Source organism: Oncorhynchus gorbuscha, linkage group LG16 (assembly GCF_021184085.1).
Source record: "Oncorhynchus gorbuscha isolate QuinsamMale2020 ecotype Even-year linkage group LG16, OgorEven_v1.0, whole genome shotgun sequence".
In the NCBI taxonomy this organism is placed as follows: Eukaryota; Metazoa; Chordata; class Actinopteri; order Salmoniformes; family Salmonidae; genus Oncorhynchus; species Oncorhynchus gorbuscha.
Window position 1 is genome coordinate 32755014 of NC_060188.1, and position 19675 is coordinate 32774688.

Consider the following 19675-nt stretch of genomic DNA (forward strand, 5'->3'; position numbering starts at 1 on the left):
TGAGCTATCTGTTTCTTTCTGCGTCTGTCTTTCTGTCTGTCTATATCTGTCCTACAGACCTACTGATAACCCTAAGAGCACTTATCTAAATCCAACCCTCCAGACTCTCTCTAACTTGCACTCTCCTTCACTGGCCCTGGTTTGATTAGGTCAGAGCATTGTGTTTCTATGAACAGTTCTAGACTTTACCACAGATGGGAACAATGAAGGAGATATTTCACTGGATGTATACATGTGAAGCTTCCCCTTGGCGTCTCCACTCACTGCCAAAAATAGGAGTGAGAGGAAGCCCAGTGGCCGACAGTGAGAGACAATGAAACGAGATGGATTTTGGGTGACATTGTGCACATTTTCTGATCGCTGAAACGTTTCATTTCAATACAGTTTTCTGTTCCCAAAACTAATCTGTTATGTCCAGAGTGGACAAAGTTTTTTTGTGGACTTTACCCTTTGCAACAAAAAATAAAAAAGTCAGGAGTGCAAAATTGAGTTATTGCTCACGCGCACTTCACAGAGGAGGCGTTCCCTAACGGAAACATGCAGATACATGCTAGAATGCGCCAATAGGATCTCGCTAGCTCGTGCTTGGCTCTGCCCACCTCCTTGCTTGTTCTGGCAACTATGACTCATTTGTTCCCATTGGAAACGACAGGCTGTCGTCTATCTGGGTTTAGTAATACACATCTTTGACTGTACTAACCGGGTCAAAGGCTGTTCTTGTCTACGCAGACCCCTCATGATGAGTTACGATTTTTTTTGTTGGGGCCCCAACCCCATCAGTTGCCCATCCCTGACCTAACCCCATGGGAAGCAGCAGTAGACCGATAACGAGCTAACCCTCTTATGGGAGCTAAGGAGCTCTCCCCTGAGTGAGCTGATCATGTTTTTGGTGTGTTTTAATGGGCTTGGGCCATGAGAGCTAAAGGCACTAATAGGTTTGGCTATGAGAAAAGGTACTGGGGCTCTAATTAGCTTGGAGAAAGGCACTGTCATGATTTTGGGCAAGGAGAGGAGAGGAACAGAAGCAATGGACCCTGCATTGGGGGTTGGCTGGAAATACAGCAGTTTCGGTTTGGGATGTGACGGGGGAAGCTATTGTTGTGCCCTTTTTTATGTTGTGTAAATTGATACTGTATGTTTTATGGTTGTGTTGTTGTGAAAGAAGGGGTTTTGTGTGTGTAGTTTTACTCACATTCTAGTGTGTGTGTGTGTGTGTGTGTGTGTGTGTGTGTGTGTGTGTGTGCACACGCACACTGCGCCACAGGATTCCTGGGGTTTGTGCATCTCTCTCACTGAGCTATCCCTAGTGGGTTGATTACAGAACAACGCTGTACAGAACCAAACTGTATCCTGCGCAGCCCTAGAGGCCCTGTACACAACGTTATCCTGTAACCTGTCGTCCATGAGTCATGCTGCCATATCTCCTAGCAGAGAGGAGGGAGAAAACGCGCGCACACAACGATTAGAAGGGAGAAGGGGGAATGACTAGGAGGAAAGAGAAAGTATACCGTGAAGGGGCAGAGAGGGAGTACACAGAGTAAAAAAGGGCTGTTATCGTGATAGCACAGATGTTCCAAAGTTCACTCAGACAAGCTCTCTCTCTCTTTTTCTCTCTCTCCCGTTTTCTGCTGATTCAGAGCTGTGGTTCTTGGAGTCCCCTAGTGGCTGGTTGTGGTACTGACCTGAGAACCTGCCATACATACTGCAGCCTGGTGTGATCTCATCTCGCCAGCTCTGCCACATTAACATGGACCATGCTCTTTCAGAGCAGTCAAATGGCACCCACTTCCCTAAATAGTGCACTACATTGAACAGGGACTTTGATACAACCCTAGGGGCTCTGGTCAAACGTAGCGCACGATACAGGGGATAGGGTGCCGTTTGGGACACAGCCTAAATGTTAGTGCTGCTACCCACCATTATTGCATTAGCCATAATTGATGGATGCTGTATTAAATGTCGTCTGGGTTTGGTGGGCGGACAGCCAATCACGCAGCTACCTCCCCTGACTGTTCCAATGCTGACAGTTCCCTGTTCTCTTTGCTGTGATTTGGTGCAGAGTGCCCACCTGGCGGTGATGGATGCCCTGATGTCGGTGGGCGCCATGGAGACGGTGAGCGCAGTGAGGATGTCCAGTGCGGCGACAGGGGAAGAGCTTCTGGGTGGAGTGGGAGGAGCCAGCTGGGAGAACACCCTGCTCCACTGGGTGAATGGGGTGAGGACAAGGACAGGGAGCTCTCTCTCGCTCTCGCTCGCTCTCTCTCTGCGTTGCCGAGTCATGATTTCATAACCCAATTTATATCGGAGTACAAAATATACAGACTTATAACGTGCGGCTTTCCACCATCCCATCCCCAGTTGAATCAGAGGCTGAGAGAGCAAACAGAGGGTGCACAGGGTGACCCGTCTCAGGACAGCACAGAGCCACAGCCTGTCCAGCCTTCTGTAAGTATTACACTACACCTGTACTACACAGGAACTGTGTCCAAAATGGCATCCTATTCCTTATATAGTGCATCTGTATAGAGCCCTATGGGCCCTGGTCAAAAGTAGTCCACTATGTATGGTGCCATTGAGGACGCATGCAGTATTTATGTCAACGGCACTCACATTATGAAACACATTGTGTAACACGAATACATTAATCTCATGGATTACATGCTATTAAAACACTCTGATGTAAACATTTCCTGTGAACAAGCATGTTTTAGACAGCGTGTGCATGTAAGATATTTCTACGTTATCGTGACAGTTTATAGTCTCCTACGCACACACCAATCTCTCTAGTAATCTGGTGCTTGTGCAGGTAACTACCAAAATAAAGGAAACCACGAGTCGCTGAAACGGCTTCAATGCGCCTTGGCATAGATCCTAGAGGTTTGGAGGGATGTGAGACTTCTTCCATGAGAAATTCCATCATTTGTTTTTTGTTGTTGATGGTGGTGGAAAAACGCTGTCTCAGGCACCGCTCCAGAATCTCCCATAAGTGTTCAACTGGGTTGAGATCTGGTGACTGTCACACACACACACAACCCTTTAAACCCCCTAGTCTCCTTTTGAGCCTTCTCTTTCAAAGTCACTGAGATGTCTTGTAGCCATGGTAGCCAAAATAATGGGCAACTGGGCATTTTTCTACATGACCTTAAGCATGATGGGATGTTTTAGTGGCTTAATTAACTCAGGAACCACACCTGTGTGGAAGCGCCTGCTTTCGTGTCCCTCATTTACACAAGTGTTTCATTTTATTTAGCAGTTACCAGTATCTCAACATAATGCTTACTGGTTGTATAATTGTTAGGCTCTATATACAGTGCCTTGCGAAAGTATTCGGCCCCCTTGAACTTTGCGACCTTTTGCCACATTTCAGGCTTCAAACATAAAGATATAAAACTGTATTTTTTTTGTGAAGAATCAACAACAAGTTGGACACAATCATGAAGTGGAATGACATTTATTGGATATTTCAAACTTTTTTAACAAATCAAAAACTGAAAAATTGGGCGTGCAAAATTATTCAGCCCCTTTACTTTCAGTGCAGCAAACTCTCTCCAGAAGTTCAGTGAGGATCTCTGAATGATCCAATGTTGACCTAAATGACTAATGATGATAAATACAATCCACCTGTGTGTAATCAAGTCTCCGTATAAATGCACCTGCACTGTGATAGTCTCAGAGGTCCGTTAAAAGCGCAGAGAGCATCATGAAGAACAAGGAATACACCAGGCAGGTCCGAGATACTGTTGTGAAGAAGTTTAAAGCCGGATTTGGATACAAAAAGATTTCCCAAGCTTTAAACATCCCAAGGAGCACTGTGCAAGCGATATTATTGAAATGGAAGGAGTATCAGACCACTGCAAATCTACCAAGACCTGGCCGTCCCTCTAAACTTTCAGCTCATACAAGGAGAAGACTGATCAGAGATGCAGCCAAGAGGCCCATGATCACTCTGGATGAACTGCAGAGATCTACAGCTGAGGTGGGAGACTCTGTCCATAGAACAACAATCAGTCATATATTGCACAAATCTGGCCTTTATGGAAGAGTGGCAAGAAGAAAGCCATTTCTTAAAGATATCCATAAAAAGTGTTGTTTAAAGTTTGCCACAAGCCACCTGGGAGACACACCAACCATGTGGAAGAAGATGCTCTGGTCAGATGAAACCAAAATTGAACTTTTTGGCAACAATGCAAAACGTTATGTTTGGCGTAAAAGTAACACAGCTCATCACCCTGAACACAGCATCCCCACTGTCAAACATGGTGGTGGCAGCATCATGGTTTGGGCCTGCTTTTCTTCAGCAGGGACGGGGAAGATGGTTAAAATTGATGGGAAGATGGATGGAGCCAAATACAGGACCATTCTGGATGAACCTGATGGAGTCTGCAAAATACCTGAGACTGGGATGGAGATTTTTTCTTCCAACAAGACAATGATCCAAAACATAAAGCAAAATCTACAATGGAATGGTTCAAAAATAAACATATCCAGGTGTTAGAATGGCCAAGTCAAAGTCCAGACCTGAATCCAATCGAGAATCTGTGGAAAGAACTGAAAACTGCTGTTCACAAATGATCTCCATCCAACCTCACTGAGCTCGAGCTGTTTTGCAAGGAGGAATGCGAAAACTTCAGTCTCTCAATGTGCAAAACTGATAGAGACATACCCCAAGCGACTTACAGCTGTAATCGCAGCAAAAGGTGGCGCTACAAAGTATTAACTTTGGGGGCTGAATAATTATGCACGCCCAATTTTTCAGTTTTTGATTTGTTAAAAAAGTTTGAAATATCCAATAAATGTCGTTCCACTTCACGATTCTGTCCCACTTGTTGTTGATTCTTCACAAAAAATACAGTTTTATATCTTTATGTTTGAAGCCTGAAATGTGGCAAAAGGTTGCAAAGTTCAAGGGGGCCGAATACTTTCGCAAGGCACTATATATATATATATATATATATATATATATACTCTTCAGAACGGTCGTTTTCCTCTTAACTGTCCTATTAAAGTAGCCTTAATACATATAGTATCCTCCTCTCCACCTGTCTTCTCCTTCCCTGTTTTCCCCTCTTTCTCTGTCCTCTTTCCTCCTCTCCACCTGTCTTCTTCTTCCCTGTTTTCCCCTCTTTCTCTGTCCTCTTTCCTCCTCTCCACCTGTCTTCTCCTTCCCTGTTTTCCCCTCTTTCTCTGTCCTCTTTCCTCCTCTCCACCTGTCTTCTCCTTCCCTGTTTTTCTCTGTCCTCTTTCCTCTCTGACAGTGTCCCACTCGCTGGTACTGGAAACTTGTCCCTGTAAGTTTCTCCTCTTGCATCATTGCTTATCTTTCTCTGTCTTCATATTCTCTATCCTCGCTCTTATTAGATTTTTGAATGAGAGGTCTGTTCTGTTTTTCTCTCCCTGCCTCTCCCCCTGTTGGTACAATATAAGAATGCAGGCATACTGCTCTGCACTAGGCCTATCCGCTGTACATTTCCTTGGGCTGATGTCACAGGGAGGGGTAGGGATGGGCAGGGTATTGTTGTTATTGGACATAAATCACATGTAATCCACTCAGGGCTCTGGAAATGTGAGAGAAAAAAACGTTCCTGCTAGAAACCAGTCCGTCTGGTCGGCTCCGTCTTAAAACGGACCATGTGACGTTTTTGTTTGTTTGTTTCGAGCCACTAGCCAGTCATTGTTTTGAGTCCCAAATGACACTCTATTCCCTATTTGTTGGATTACTTTTAGCCAGGGCCCATAGAGTAAGAAGTAATGAGCTTGTGGTGTAGGCCTTTTAATGTGCGGTGAAACATTATGAACTGTTCCAATACAACCATTCTAACATGGCCGATAGTCATAGCTGTTTCACACTATATACGTTTTCTATCTGATTGGGACGGTTGTGTAACATTACACTCTCCTGAACAGACCCCAGGTATTACAGTCTGCTGACAGTGTTGACACTGTGCTGGCTGTGTTCAGTCGTTGTCTAAAACCTGAGAAGTCTCAACCTGAATAGTTTACCTGCGTCAGGTTGGGTTAAATATCTTCCTCCGACGAGACTCTCTCCTGGCCTACTTTCCACTGACAAAGCCCTCGCTGTCTCTGGACTCTTTCTATGGATACGTCCAAAATGACACCCTATTCCCTTTTGAACAGGGCCCTAGTCAAGACTACTGCACTACATAGTCAATAGTAGTGCACTATACAGGGAGTAGGGTGCCAATTGGGGACGCAAGCCATTCTCTCTCTCCCCATGGCTTCTGCTGCCTGGTTGGCTGCACCTTTCTCTTCTCCACTTCCATGGCATGTTATCTGTTCTCTCTCCACTTCCACCCCTTTATTCTCTCTCTCCTCTAGGAGCATGTTGTTGGTCACGTTATCCGTGAGCCTGATGGGTGTTTGTGTGCACGTGTGTATGTACCATTTGTGCTGTATGTCCACCTGTTTTTTTTTTAAGAACATTGACCTTGAACTCGCAATGGCCAGTAAAACCTGGACATCTCCCCAACTCTCCCGTACTCACTCAATGACGTCTCTCTCTCTCTCTCTCACCCCATCTAAGATCCGCTACAGAAAGGACAAGATGCTGTCTAAGCAGAAGCCTACATTTCCGGTGGTGACTGAAGTCAAAGACCTCTCCAACGGTTGTGCCATCGCTGCTGTTGTACACTACTACTGCCCCGGCCTGTTGCAGCTAGAGGGTACGTACATAAAACCATATGATACAAATTAGCATGACAGTATTTGATATGCAAATACCAAAGTAAAACACAGGACTTGCGTATAGTTGTCCAATACAATGCAATATAGTACATGCTTGAGAGTTTGACTAAAAAGCCTAGCTTACTATGTTACAGGTTCCATCTAGGTTTAAACCACACTACCTTTAATACAGTAACCTACTGTATTACTGTGTGCAGTGTATCATTACAGTAACCTACTGTGTGCAGTGTATCATTACAGTAACCTACTGTGTGCGCAGTGTATCATTACAGTAACCTACTGTGTGCGCAGTGTATCATTACAGTAACCTACTGTGTGCGCAGTGTATCATTACAGTAACCTACTGTGTGCAGTGTATCATTACAGTAAGCTACTGTGTGCAGTGTATCATTACAGTAACCTACTGTGCGCAGTGTATCATTACACATACTGTACTACCACATACTGTACTACCTGTCCTGTGTTAGATGTTTAGACTCCATGGCCTGACTACCTGCTCGTTGTACCGATCCTGTGTTTAATGAGAGTTGTAATATGGCTTCCCTGTGCTCTAGCCTCTCCAAACTGTACGTGTGACTTTTTCAGCGGGGTTGGGATAAAGTCGAATTCCCGTCGGTCCTCTGCGTGTAGTTGGACAATAAAGTGATCCTGGTTTTGTCCTTCAGATGTGTGTATGAAGGAGTCCATGGCGGTGGAAGACAGCCTGTACAACCTGCAGCTGATCCGAGAGTTCTGTGACAGCTGTCTGAAGAGCTGCTGCCCCCTAGTGTTGGAGGACCTGCTCTACTCCCCACAGGAGCTCCAGGTACCCCCCCACGCCAGTAAGGCCCTGTAGGATTTTGCTCCAACCCCAGTTGTAACTAACCAGATTTATTTGAGCTTATTATTAGGCGCGCTAGACTAGGGTTGGAGTACAAACCTACAGGGTGGTAGCACTCCAGAAACAGGTTTGGAGAGCTCCGATCTACACATTGTCTTGCCCCCAGAGCCATGCATTTAGAAATGTGTGGCTAAATGTATGTCTCTGCCTAGACTGGAGCGGCAGGTAGCCCAGTGGCAGCAGGTAGCCCAGTGGCAGCAGGTAGCCCAGTGGCAGCAGGTAGCCTAGTGGTTAGAACGTTGGGCCAGTAACCGAAAGGTTGCAGGTCGAATACCCGAGCCGACAAGGTCAAAATATGTCAATCTGCCCCTGAACAAGGCAGTTAACCCTCTGTTCTCTGGTTGGCCGTCATTGTGAATAAGAATTTGTTCTTAACTGACTTGCCTAGTTAAATTTAAAACATCTAAAAAGACTGTCTTTATACAGGGAGTGTTTGGCCAACTGCCGCTGGATGCCATACATGTAGTAAAACTATTAAAGCATGTAACTTCATTCATATCCAGGAATGAATTGTTACGGAGATCGAAATGGCATTACAGGGCTCCTTTGAACTGTTTCTCTGGTATGTTCAGATCAACATGATGAGTTTCCTAGCGGAGCTGCTGGGTTGGTTCGAGGTACGGAGGCCGGAGTTTGTTCAGCCACTGAACACCACTGGTAAGTGTTGGGCTGGGTTCAGGAGGATGCAATGTTACAAAAACGTGCACATAGAAATTTGTCCTATCGAACAGATGTGGTGGTCTGTCAAGTAGAATAGGGAATTATGTCAGCTCTAGTTGTTACACTTCTATCTGCATTATTCGGAGCGTTTCGCCTCACTGAATACACCCCCAGGGCCTATTTGCATAAAGCTACTCTGAGTAGGAGTGCTGCTCTAGGATCAGGTCCTCCCTGTCCAAAATAATTGTGATTCTAAAAGGCTAAACTGATCCTAAATCAGCCCTTCTACTTTTGAGATGCTTGGTACATTCAAGCCCGAGTCTTGTGTGTGTGATTCCTGTCGCCTGAGTCGACATTTGACTAATGAGACTGTTTGTTTTGTTCCAGATGCTTCTGCACCGCTCAAGCCAACCAGTTTGAGCAATAACAGGTACAGCAGCTCTCGCACTGTCATAATCACAAACATGACTTTATATTTCTATGTCAGTAGTAATCTGTCTCCGGAATGATATCTTTAGAGTGAACGTTTATCGTGAGCGCTCGGGTGAGTGAGTAGATTTCCGATGTATTTATTTTACCTATGGCAAATCGACTTGAAGCTTCATCTTGACACTTGATCTTGAAACAAGTTTTTGTCCGTATTTCAGCGGCTCTCCTTCCATCTTCAAGAAGCCATTCCTGCCCATCTCCTCACCAGTGTCGCCAGGGCCTGCGCCAGGTGAGTGCGGGGCAACGCCCATCCCATCATTTAGGTCTGTCACACGTCTGCCCTCTGCAGAACACCCGGGTTCAAATAGTGTTTGTTTTATTTACACTCAAACAACACAATTACGTGTAATGCAATGAAACGAGCTTGCCTGGCCCAATGGAAGCAATGGAGTAGTCCCGAAAGTGCAAACCCCGTTCATCTGTGACCGCAGGCAGGCATGCTCAATCAAACGCTCCTCAAGGTGTTTGAGGGAGAACAGGTACTTAGGTTCACACTCTGGGGAGTCTTTTATAACTGTGTTGTCTGCGTTTGTTTATCAGTGGGTCCATGTGAAGGTTTTCTGCCTTTTTCTGTATTTATTTTTGGTGTTTATCTTTGCATGCCCTGACTAGTGCCTGTGTGTCTTTGTGTGTCTGTGTTGGTGACTGTGTGTGAATGTGTGCAGTGTCTCTGACTCAGTCTGCCTCCATGTCTCATGTAGAGAGAGCTGGGAGAACATGGACCAAGAAGCCTTTCAGGTAGGACCCCATCTCTTTGTCTCTCTCTCTCTGTTAGCTCCATATTTCAGTTGTATCTCAGTACAAAGTGTTGGGGTCAATTCTATTTCAATGAAGTAAACGCTCTCTCTCTTCCCGTCTCTCTCCGTCCAGTCGTCCCCTGTCCTCGGCCGTGTCCTTTAGCATTCCCTTTGGCCTGGACAGCGACGTGGACGTCGTGATGGGCGGAGCCATCACCCGCTCGGTCAGCTCTGATAACGTGGCCCCCGGCCAGACCATAACCCGCGTGCCCTACACCCCCCCAGAGGACCTTAGTCACCTGCTCAGCAAGCCCCCCGCCCCCCCCGGCTCCCACAGAGGTTCCTGGGCCACCCAGAGCTCCTCCGTGGTGCCCATGCTGCTGAAGGAGAATGGCCTGGGAGAGGGAGAGGGAGAGGGAGAAGGAGAGGGAGAGGGGGATGGGGTTGGGGATGGGGAGCTGCCCACCATCGAGGAGGCCCTGCAGATCATACACAACGAGGACAAGATGGAGCCCCGGCTCCACCCTGACGGGGCGGCCGATGGATTCTTCCTGCACTCTCCAGACGACCCGGCCAGCACCAGACGCAACGGCCGCGCCGCTCACTCCTCCCACCCGCCTAACCCCATACCCCTCAGCTGCTCTGCCCCGTCCCGATCTGGGATGATGTACCACCCCCACCTCCCCATGGGGGGCAAGATGCAGGCACCCAGGGAGCAGGCCTCCTCCACCCCCTTCTCCCGTACCCGACACACCTCGGAGGGCTCGCGGGATGACGACTCGGTGCTGAGGGACGGGAGCGTGGACTCTGACGCCTCTGAGGACCTCCTGCTCCTCCCCAATGCCCAGTCCACCCCTGCCACGCCTGCTGTCCACACCAGAAGCTGTGGAGGGGGAACGGACGCGCCGGACAGTGGCGTGAGGATGACCAGCTTCGCTGAGCGCAAGAAGAAACCGTCGACAGTGGGTGTATCACCTAATAGCGGCGGCGCCAGCAGCAGCGAACCGGTCGCCCCGGCAACGACAGCTCCGATGACCAGCTGGGTGGTCCAGCCCCAGAAGTCGACAGAGGAGAGCCCCAGTAAGAGTCCTGGGTTAACCACCGAGATGTCCGAGCTGGGAGCCCGGTTGGACGAGAAGAGGAAGGCCATCGAGGCCCAGAAGAAACGGATTGAGGCCATCTTCGCCAAGCACCGCCAGAGACTGGGCAAGAGCGCCTTCCTGCAGCTGAAGAAAGAGCAGGGAGTGGGGGAGAGAGAAGAGGAAGAGGAGGGGGGCCAGGTTAGCACCTCCTCCACAGAGGAGGACCTCAGGGGGCTGACGCTAGAGGAAAGGCTGGCTCGCATGGAGGACGAGGAGCAGCAGGAGGTGCAGCAGCAGGAGAAACGGCGCCTCTCACTGGAGCAGGAGGGGAATATAAAACCTTCATCACACCTGGACAACAAGCAGGCCTCCTTACCCAGAAGGGAGAAGGGTGCAGGGGCAGCAGGGCCAGGAGGAGAGCAGGTCGGAGTGGTAGCGCGTCAGCCAGCGCCCTTGGGGGACTACAACAATGCTGTCTCAAAGCTGAACGCGGCGCTAAGCTCCCTGCAGAGCGACATGCAGCGCCTCTCCGAACAACAGAACCAACTCATCAGGAAGAAGCCTGCCGCTCCCGCCGGCAACAAGTCCTGGGTGATCCCGCCCAGTCTCAAATCCTCGGCCCCTCCCCCGACTCGCATGTCCCGCGCGTCCACCCCCCCGCGACCTCGCCTCCGCCTCATCTTCCCCCTCGTCGTCCCGCCGCAACGCAGCCAGTCCCGCCAGAACATCCAAGTCACCCCAGGTCCAGCGCCGGGCTCAGTCGGTGCCTCCCAAGAGCCCCAAGCACCAGGCCACCCACTACCACCACGCCCGCCCCCAGGACCTCAAAGTACCGGGCATGTCGCGCATCCTCACCCCCCCACAGAATGTGGACACTATCCCCCACCTGCGCCGCGCCTCCCCCTGGCAGTGCCGGGACCAGAACTCCTCCACCTTCAACATCAGCTCTGCCCCCAGCCCTGCCTCAACCCCAATCCCCTCCCCCGCCCCAACCCCCACCCCCCCGGGCCCTGTCGCTGGCCCTGGATGACAACATGTCGGACGCCGGCTCCAACGAGGACCAGAGCATCTTCAGCATGGACCTGGATACCGCCACATCTCAGGCCTCGGGGAGAAAGGAGCAAGGGGGTGGTGGGAGCTCGGGGGCGCCCTCCGAGTGCTCGTTTGAGAGTGACGTTCCAGCTGCGGGGGTGTTTAATGGCAAGCGCAGCAGCCTGATCGAGATTTCTCTATCGGCCTTGTGCGGGGACGAGGATGACCTGAGTGTCATGGACGACTCCATGAGCGACGTGACCGAACCCGAGATGAAGGGAGGGGTCGGCTTCTTCTTTAAGGTTAGCCGGACTCTGTGTGTGTGTTTGTCTGTGTCTGTTTCCCCGTGTATGTGTTGTAAGCCTAACTAATCCTATACCGGTGTGTGTCCACCATCAGGATGACAAGGTGCGGCCGGAGGACGAGATGGCCCAGAGGAAAGCAGCCCTGATGGAGAAACAGCGGAAGAGGGCGGAGGAGATGAAGAGACGCAGACTGGAGCAGGAGGAGAAGCGAGAGAAGGAGCATGCGATGTGCGTTGCGTTTTCAAGCCACTTACAATACTGCACTGTCCAACAGTCGACTCTCTAAATCCACTAGATGGCGCTGCTTGTTTTTTTTGCCCGGGTTACTGCCCAGCACTTTGTGACAAATGTATAAATAATGTGATTTTTATTTGAATAAGTCATTGATTTGATTGGTTGATTGGTTCTCCTCCCCTCTCTCTCTATACCTCTAGCCGACCTGAGTGGTTTAACATCGAGGGCTGGGGAGACAAGTGTGGTGGCAGTGGTGAGGACCGGCCCCGGACCCCCGGTACTCCCCCATCGGAGAGCACGACCCAGCGGAGAGACACCTTCACCAGGCAGGAGTACGAGCGGAGGCAGCAGCTGAAGATCATGGAGGATCTAGACAAGGTGTTGCGGCAGAAGCCCACCACGGTGCGCGGCGTGAAGAAGCAGAGACCCAAGACCATGTTCCGGGACGACTCGGTGCTTTCCCGCAGCCCCGCCAAGGGGTTCATGGGTAAATATAAACTCCCATCTCTCCCATTGCTGAGTCAGTCTGGGGGCGTTCCTCCTTGTTGTTGTTTGCAGTCGTGCTGCGCATCTCAGAAGACTGCGATGTCACATTTTTAATGGGGTTTTTCTCTGTTGGTCTCACTCTCTCTCTCACTCACACTAGGCTCCAAACTCAACAAGGTCTATTCCCACTCTACCATGAACCTGTCCTCGATGGCTAACGACACTGGCAACAGCGGGACACTGACCGTCAGGAAATCTCCCAGGTAACCAACTGTCAACAAGCTGTATTTTACCGTACTGGTAGCTATGGTAACTGTCAACAAGCTGTATTTTACCGTACTGGTAGCTATGGTAACTGTAACCAGCTGTATTTCCACCGCACATGTAGCTATGGTTAACCATAACTAGTTGTTACCCCCCCACAGGGAGCTGTAGCTGCCTGACGATCTCCTCCTCCCGTCCTCATTATTGGCCCATTTTTAACCCAAATGTGTAATTCAATGCATGTCTGTTTATGTACCGGTAAGTAGATTGTTTCGTTATGCTTCACAACAAATGTCCTCTCCTCCCTACAGCCGATCTCACTCCCCCTCAAGGCTGATGTCACCGGGACGAATAGCCAATCAGAACGGCGAGAAGGACTGGGAGAATGCCTCCACAGCCTCGTCTCCCGCCTCCATCCCAGAGTACACCGGTACGTTTACCTTTAACCTTACGTTACAGCTCACTGTTAACCATCACTCGGGGTCCATGACTGTGACATAATCTCTAGTTCCCTCTTCCAATATTCCTGTTCCAATAATATCCACACTAGCATTCATCAATAATATTACTTAACCCAGAACTAAAGTCTTGTGTAATTGGCCAGATCTTCGATTAAGTTCTAGGTCCATACGGTAACCGGAACGATGAGCTCTCTCTTTGCAAGTTACAGACCGAGTGTCCCCACACCGTCCGAATTCTGAAAGATGCTAAGACCTGCAAAATCGAGATTTGTCCAAAGTAGCAGAACTAACGCTGCTCGTTATCTCACTCATCCCTTTGTATCATGACAGATCGACACTACCATTTATGTTTACGAGAGAGAACTTTATCATGAGTGGAATGCTAGTATGGATATGGGAACAGAGCCTATACTGAGAATATGATGTCATCATAAGTACAGTTGAAGTCAGAAGTTTACATACACTTAGGTTGGAGTCATTAAAACTTGTTTTTCAACCACTCCACCAATTTCTTGTTTACAAACTATAGGTTTGGCAAGTTGGTTAGGACATCTACTTTGTGCATGACACAAGTCATTTGTCCAACAATTGCTTACAGACAGATTATTTCACTTATAATTCACTGTATCACAATTCCAGTGGGTCAGAAGTTTGCATACACTAAGTTGACTGTGCCTTTAAACAGCTTGGAAAATTCCAGAAAATCATGTCATGGCTTTAGAAGCTTCTGATGGGCTAATTGACATAATTGGAGTCAATTGGAGGTGTACCTGTGGATGTATTTCAAGGCCTACCTTCAAACTCAGTGCCTCTTTGCTTGACATCATGGGAAAATAAAAACAATCAGCCAAGACCTCAGAAATTGTAGACCTCCACAAGTCTGGTTCATCCTTGGGAGCAATTTCCAAATGCCTGAAGGTACCACGTTCATATGTACAAACAATAGTGCGCAAGAATAAACACCATGGGATCACGCAGCCGTCATGCCGCTCAGGAAGAAGAATCATTCTGTCTCCTAGAGATGAACGTACTTTGGTGCGAAAAGTGCAAATCAATCCCAGAACAACAGCAAAGGACCTTGTGAAGATGCTGGAGGAAATGGGTACAAAAGTATCTATATCCACAGTAAAACGAGTCCATATCAACATAACCTGAAAGGCTGCTCAGCGAAGAAGAAGTCACTGCTCCAAAACCGGCATACAAAAGCCAGACTATGGTTTGCAACTGCACATGGGAACAAAGATAGTACTTTTTAGAGAAATGTCCTGTGGTCTGATGAAACAAAAATAGAACTGTTTGGCCATAATGACCATTGTTATGTTTAGAGGGAAAAGGTGGAGGCTTACAAGCTGGAGAACACCATCCCAACAGTGAAGCACGGGGTTGGCAGCATCATGTTGTGGGGTTGCATTGCTGAAGGAGGGACTGGTGCACTTCACAAAATAGATGGCTTCATGAGAAATTAAAATTATGTGGATATACAGAAGCAGCATCTCAAGACATCAGCTTGGTCACAAATGGGTTTTCCAAATGAACAATGACCCCAAGCATACTTCCAAAGTTCTGGCAAAATGGCTTCAGGACAACAAAGTCAAGGTATTGGAGTGGCCATCACGAAGCCCCTGACCTCAATCCTATAGAAAATCTGCAGGCAGAACTGAAAAAGCGTGTGTGAGCAAGGAGGCCTACAAACCTGACTCAGTTACACCAGCTCTGTCAGGGGGAATGGGCCAAAATTCACCCACCTTATTGTGGGAAGGTTGTGGAAGGCTACTCAAATGGTTTGACCCAAGTTAAATCATTTAAAGGCAATGCTACCAAATACTAAATTGAGTGTATGTAAACTTCTGACCCACTGGGAATGTGATGAAATAAAAGATGAAAGAAATCATTCTCTATAAAAAAACTGACCCTTAGAGGATCACCACTTTATTTTATTTTTATAGAGAATGATTTCTTTCATCTTTTTACAAGGATTAAATGTCAGGAATAGTCAGGAATTGTGAAAAGCTGAGTTTACATACACCGTAGCCAAATACATTTAAACTTCCAACTTCAACTGTATCTGTTTGAACTGATCCATCACATATTAACAGAAAGCTCACATGGGAACGTACTTGTTCTTTGATCTATGGCTATTTGTATTGATTTTGTTGATTTGTGTAAATGTGTTGTTTTTGTGTTTGATTTTTTTTGTTTGTGATATTTGTGTTGGCTCCCAGGGCCCAAGCTGTACAAGGAGCCCAGCTTCAAGTCCAACAAGTTCATCATCCACAACGCCATCTCCCGCTGCTGCCTTGCTGGCAAGGTCAACGAACCGCAGAAAAACAAGATCGTAGAGGTCAGAACTCTATGAATCAACAACTCCACTTTAAACAAATGTGTGCTACCCAAATGGCACCACCATATACCATTATAGTGCACTACTTTTGACCAGGTTCTATAGGGCACTACAAAGGGAATAGGGGTGCCATTTGGGATGCAAACAACAACAACAACCCCTGTTAGAGCCCTTTAAATCAACAACCTTCCTATCCTCCACTCTGCTGGCTAGACTGGATTGCCCGTCAGTCTACCTGGTTGGAGCCTCCACACTGCCACTGTTTATAATCCCGTTCACCTCCTCTCTCTCTCAGTTCAGCTCAAAGGGCTTTATTGGACGGGAAACATATGTTTGCATTGCCAAAGCAAGTGAAATAAACAAAAGGTGAACAGTAAATATTACACTCACACAAGTTCCAAAAGAATAAAGACGTTTCATATTATGTTTATATACAGTGCTGTAATGATGTACAAAAGGGAAAATGAATGAACATCAATATGGGTTGTATTTACGATGGCGTTTGTTCGTCGCCGGTTGCCCTTTTTCTTGTGGCATCAGGTCACAAACCTTGCTGCTGTGACGGCACACTGTGGTATTTCACCCAGTAGATATGAGAGTTTATCAAAATTGGATTTGTTTTCAAATTCTTCGTGTGTAATCTGAGGAAAATATGTCTCTAATATGGTCATATATTTGGCATGAGGTTAGGAAGTGCAGCTCAGTTTCCACCTCCTTTTGTGGGCAGTGTGCACATAGCTTGTCTTCTCTTGAGAGCCAGTTCTGCCTACGGCGACCTTTCTCAATAGCAAGGCTATGCTCACTGAGTCTACATATTCCAAGCTTTACTTAGTTTTGGGTAATTTACAGTGGTCAGGTATTCTGCTACTGTGTATTCTCTGGTTAGGGCCAAATGGCATTGTAAAAAACATTGCTCTTTTTTTTGTTAATTCTTTCCAAAGTGTCAAGTAATTATCTTTTTTGTATTCTCATGATTTGGTTGGGTCTAAATGTGTTGTTGTCCCGGGGCTCTGTGGGTGTGTTTGTGAACAGAGCCCCCGGACCAGCTTGCTTAGGGGACTCTCTCTCTCAATTAAATTCAAAGGGATTTATTGGCATGGGAAACATATGTTTACATTGGCAAAGCTCTCTCACTCTTTCTAATGTGGATTTGTGTTGAATGTATTGAGTTGTGTCATTGTTAAAGCGTTTTTAACGTTTGTTTTATCTCCCCCATCTCCTTCTGTGGTTCAGGAGATGGAGAAATGCCAGGCAAACCACTTCCTCATCCTCTTCCGTGACTCCAGCTGTCAGTTCCGGGCCGTCTACACCATGAACCCAGAGACCGAGGAGATGGTGCGCCTAACGGGCATCGGGCCTCGCGTCATCAGCCCCGCCATGGTGGAGTCCATCTACAAGTATAGTTCGGACCGCAAACAGTTCACCACCATCCCGTCCAAGACCATGTCCATGAGCGTCGATGCCTTCACCATCCCCGGGCACCTGTGGCAGAGCAAGCGCCCGGGCACCCCCCAAGAAGCTGGGCACCCCCAAATAATAACGAGAACATCTCACTGATTGAGGAGGTGATAGGCGGGGGGAGGAAGGAGGTGGACATATATAAATCGGGGGCCCCTCTTCCCCCCCCACCCCCTCCTCCCCCCTCCTTTCTCTTATAATGGTTTGGTCCAGTGTTGGATATTGATTTGGGGACTGCTTTGGTTCAGTAGGCTGGTCAGGTAGACTGCCGGAAGGATCTGAAATGAATACATTACACTGGTGTCAGACATGTATAAACCGCCTGCCCCTTTAAGCCTGTCCAACCGGATGGTCTCTGCCCCTTTAAGACCAACCTAGGTCGTATTCACTAGGAGGCAAACGGACCAAAACAGGGAGGGACTACCTGAATGTGTCCAATAAGAAACGCTTGTTTTTCGTTGCAATATGTTTTGCTACGGTGTGCACCAATGAATATGACCTTCAACAGCTCTGTGTATGGGGGACATTTGTACATGTCATGTGTCAAGGGGGCCACCTACAGATAATCACTACTACTAAAGCCATTCATAGGGCCCTGTCTGTCACACACTACACCTCCGTAGGGGCCTCTGATTGCCCCCCACGGCCTGATATACTTAGATTGTAAAATAATAATGTTGTGATAGGACAAGAATGAACAGGGCTTCTTCCCACCGTACTAGGCCTCTTAACCCCAGGGTCTGACTCACCCAGCCTCCTACTGCTTTCCCACTGCCTCCCCTTGACTAACCCCGTCCACAAGTCATCCATTGTGACCTTAAGCACTTGGTGGTGAGCGCGAGAGGGAACATCTCGCACACACTGCCGCAGCTCTCTGAACAGAACATGGGGGTCAGACCCGCAATCTCCCTCTCTTTCTCTCTTTTCTCTTTCTTTAATCTGACCTTCTTTCTTCTATAATTCCAGGACTCTTTCTCCTCCCGTCTGCTGCCTCTCCCTGCAGACGGGACAGAAGAACCCACCCTGAAAGAAATCCGACTTAGCAAAATGCTCTCTCATGAATGTAGGGCGCACCCGAACCACTCGGCTCCCCCGGGTGTGTTTTCGTTGGCCAGTCGAGGACTGGGAGGTACTGTATTGGGCGGGTCCACCGAGGGCTCTAGCACTCTTGGCTGGCTGCCGTGCCTGTCAGTCAGAGCGGTATGAAGGACTCCGCCCAGCTCCAACGCTACTTCAGCTGTAGACATCTGGATGTTTTTTTTTTTACACCACTACTTTTGACATGTTGTGCTGAGTGAATCGCTTCGGCCTTCGTGAGCAGAAATGAGAACTAAATCCCCCCCCCCATGCTTTATTTCCTATTTCAGTACGAGAGGTGGAATGAAAATAGCGTTATACCATTGTACATTATTATCTTGATGAATGAAACTGGAAAAAAATGAAGGACTTTATACTCTGTTTAGCATTACCCAGGATTCACATTGTGTGGAGAGAGAAAAAGAAATGAAAAAATGAATGACAATTTAATATATATGAATGCTGTTTATTGCTAATTACTTTCAGTTTTGACAATGATTTGTACAAACTAGTTGAACTATGAATAAGCTAGCCTGCTGCTTTACCATTAGGTGTGCGTGTGTCTGAGAGAAGAGCCAGTGAGCGAATGAGTAGAAAGACTGTCTGACTACAGAGACTTAGTGAACTCTCCACAATCTGAGAAATAAACCCAGGACAAAAATGAACAAGCTGTGTCATTTGAGATCACACACACACACGTTACCTGTGAATGAAAGATAATCAGGACTGTATCAGCCCTAATTCGGTCCCACTGCAGGGTATGGTGTGGTACTACAGTATTTGGGGTTTTGGATAAGTCTCGACCCCATAGGGTACCATTTGGAACACAAACCATGTTTCTGGTCTAACCTGTAGGCCCTAGTGGGTTCTGATCTCCTCTTGTCTTCATTTAGCACTCTGGCTGGCAGGCCTACATCAGCTGATGATCAGCTGTCATCTCTCCTGTCTTGTTTCACGTCACAAACTGCCTCCCAACAACATCACGTTCCTGTCGTTTTGACTGAGATTTCCAATGGAGATCTGAGATTTTTTTTGGTCTCTCTAAAAAGCTCGACAATGGGTTTGTATGTTCAGTGTGTATGGCAAGGAGTGTGAGATGAATGGACGTGTGTATACCTGTTTGTAAAGGAGAGTACGTATGCGATAGTTGAACTATAACTGGATTCTGTGCAATTCTCCTGTAGACAGTAAGTCAGTCATGTAACCCCATGGTGTGTTTATTGGGTAATGATTATAAGGATTATTTTATGATTCTGATTTTATTTTTTTCCCCATTTAAAGTGGTGATTGTTCATTTCATAGAAGACATGTCCTGTATGTTGTCTTTTTTATTTTGCTCTGTTGCCACCGTGTCGATGTGGGCAGAGTGCTTGTGTTCCTCTCGCAAAATTGTTCATGATTGCAGATCTATCCCAGGTAACTGGACCAGGCTAATAAAATCATTTTAAAAATCACCATTACCCCTTT

The 19675-nt window shown here is 47.5% G+C and overlaps 1 protein-coding gene across 1 annotated transcript in view; it reads left to right on the forward strand.

Annotated features, from left to right (window-relative positions):
- camsap3 (calmodulin regulated spectrin-associated protein family, member 3) overlaps positions 1–19662 on the forward strand; it is a 57222-nt gene extending 37560 nt beyond the window's left edge. The window contains 17 exon segments of the mRNA XM_046306114.1: positions 2060–2215; positions 2359–2445; positions 5256–5288; positions 6542–6680; positions 7368–7507; positions 8155–8239; positions 8630–8672; positions 8890–8960; positions 9397–9469; positions 9602–11732; positions 11735–11884; positions 11982–12115; positions 12322–12608; positions 12768–12870; positions 13183–13301; positions 15555–15673; positions 16907–19662. Of these exon segments, the coding sequence (XP_046162070.1) occupies positions 2060–2215; positions 2359–2445; positions 5256–5288; positions 6542–6680; positions 7368–7507; positions 8155–8239; positions 8630–8672; positions 8890–8960; positions 9397–9469; positions 9602–11732; positions 11735–11884; positions 11982–12115; positions 12322–12608; positions 12768–12870; positions 13183–13301; positions 15555–15673; positions 16907–17230 (4194 nt within the window). The 3' untranslated portion in view covers positions 17231–19662.
- The last annotated feature ends 13 nt before the right edge of the window (positions 19663–19675 follow it).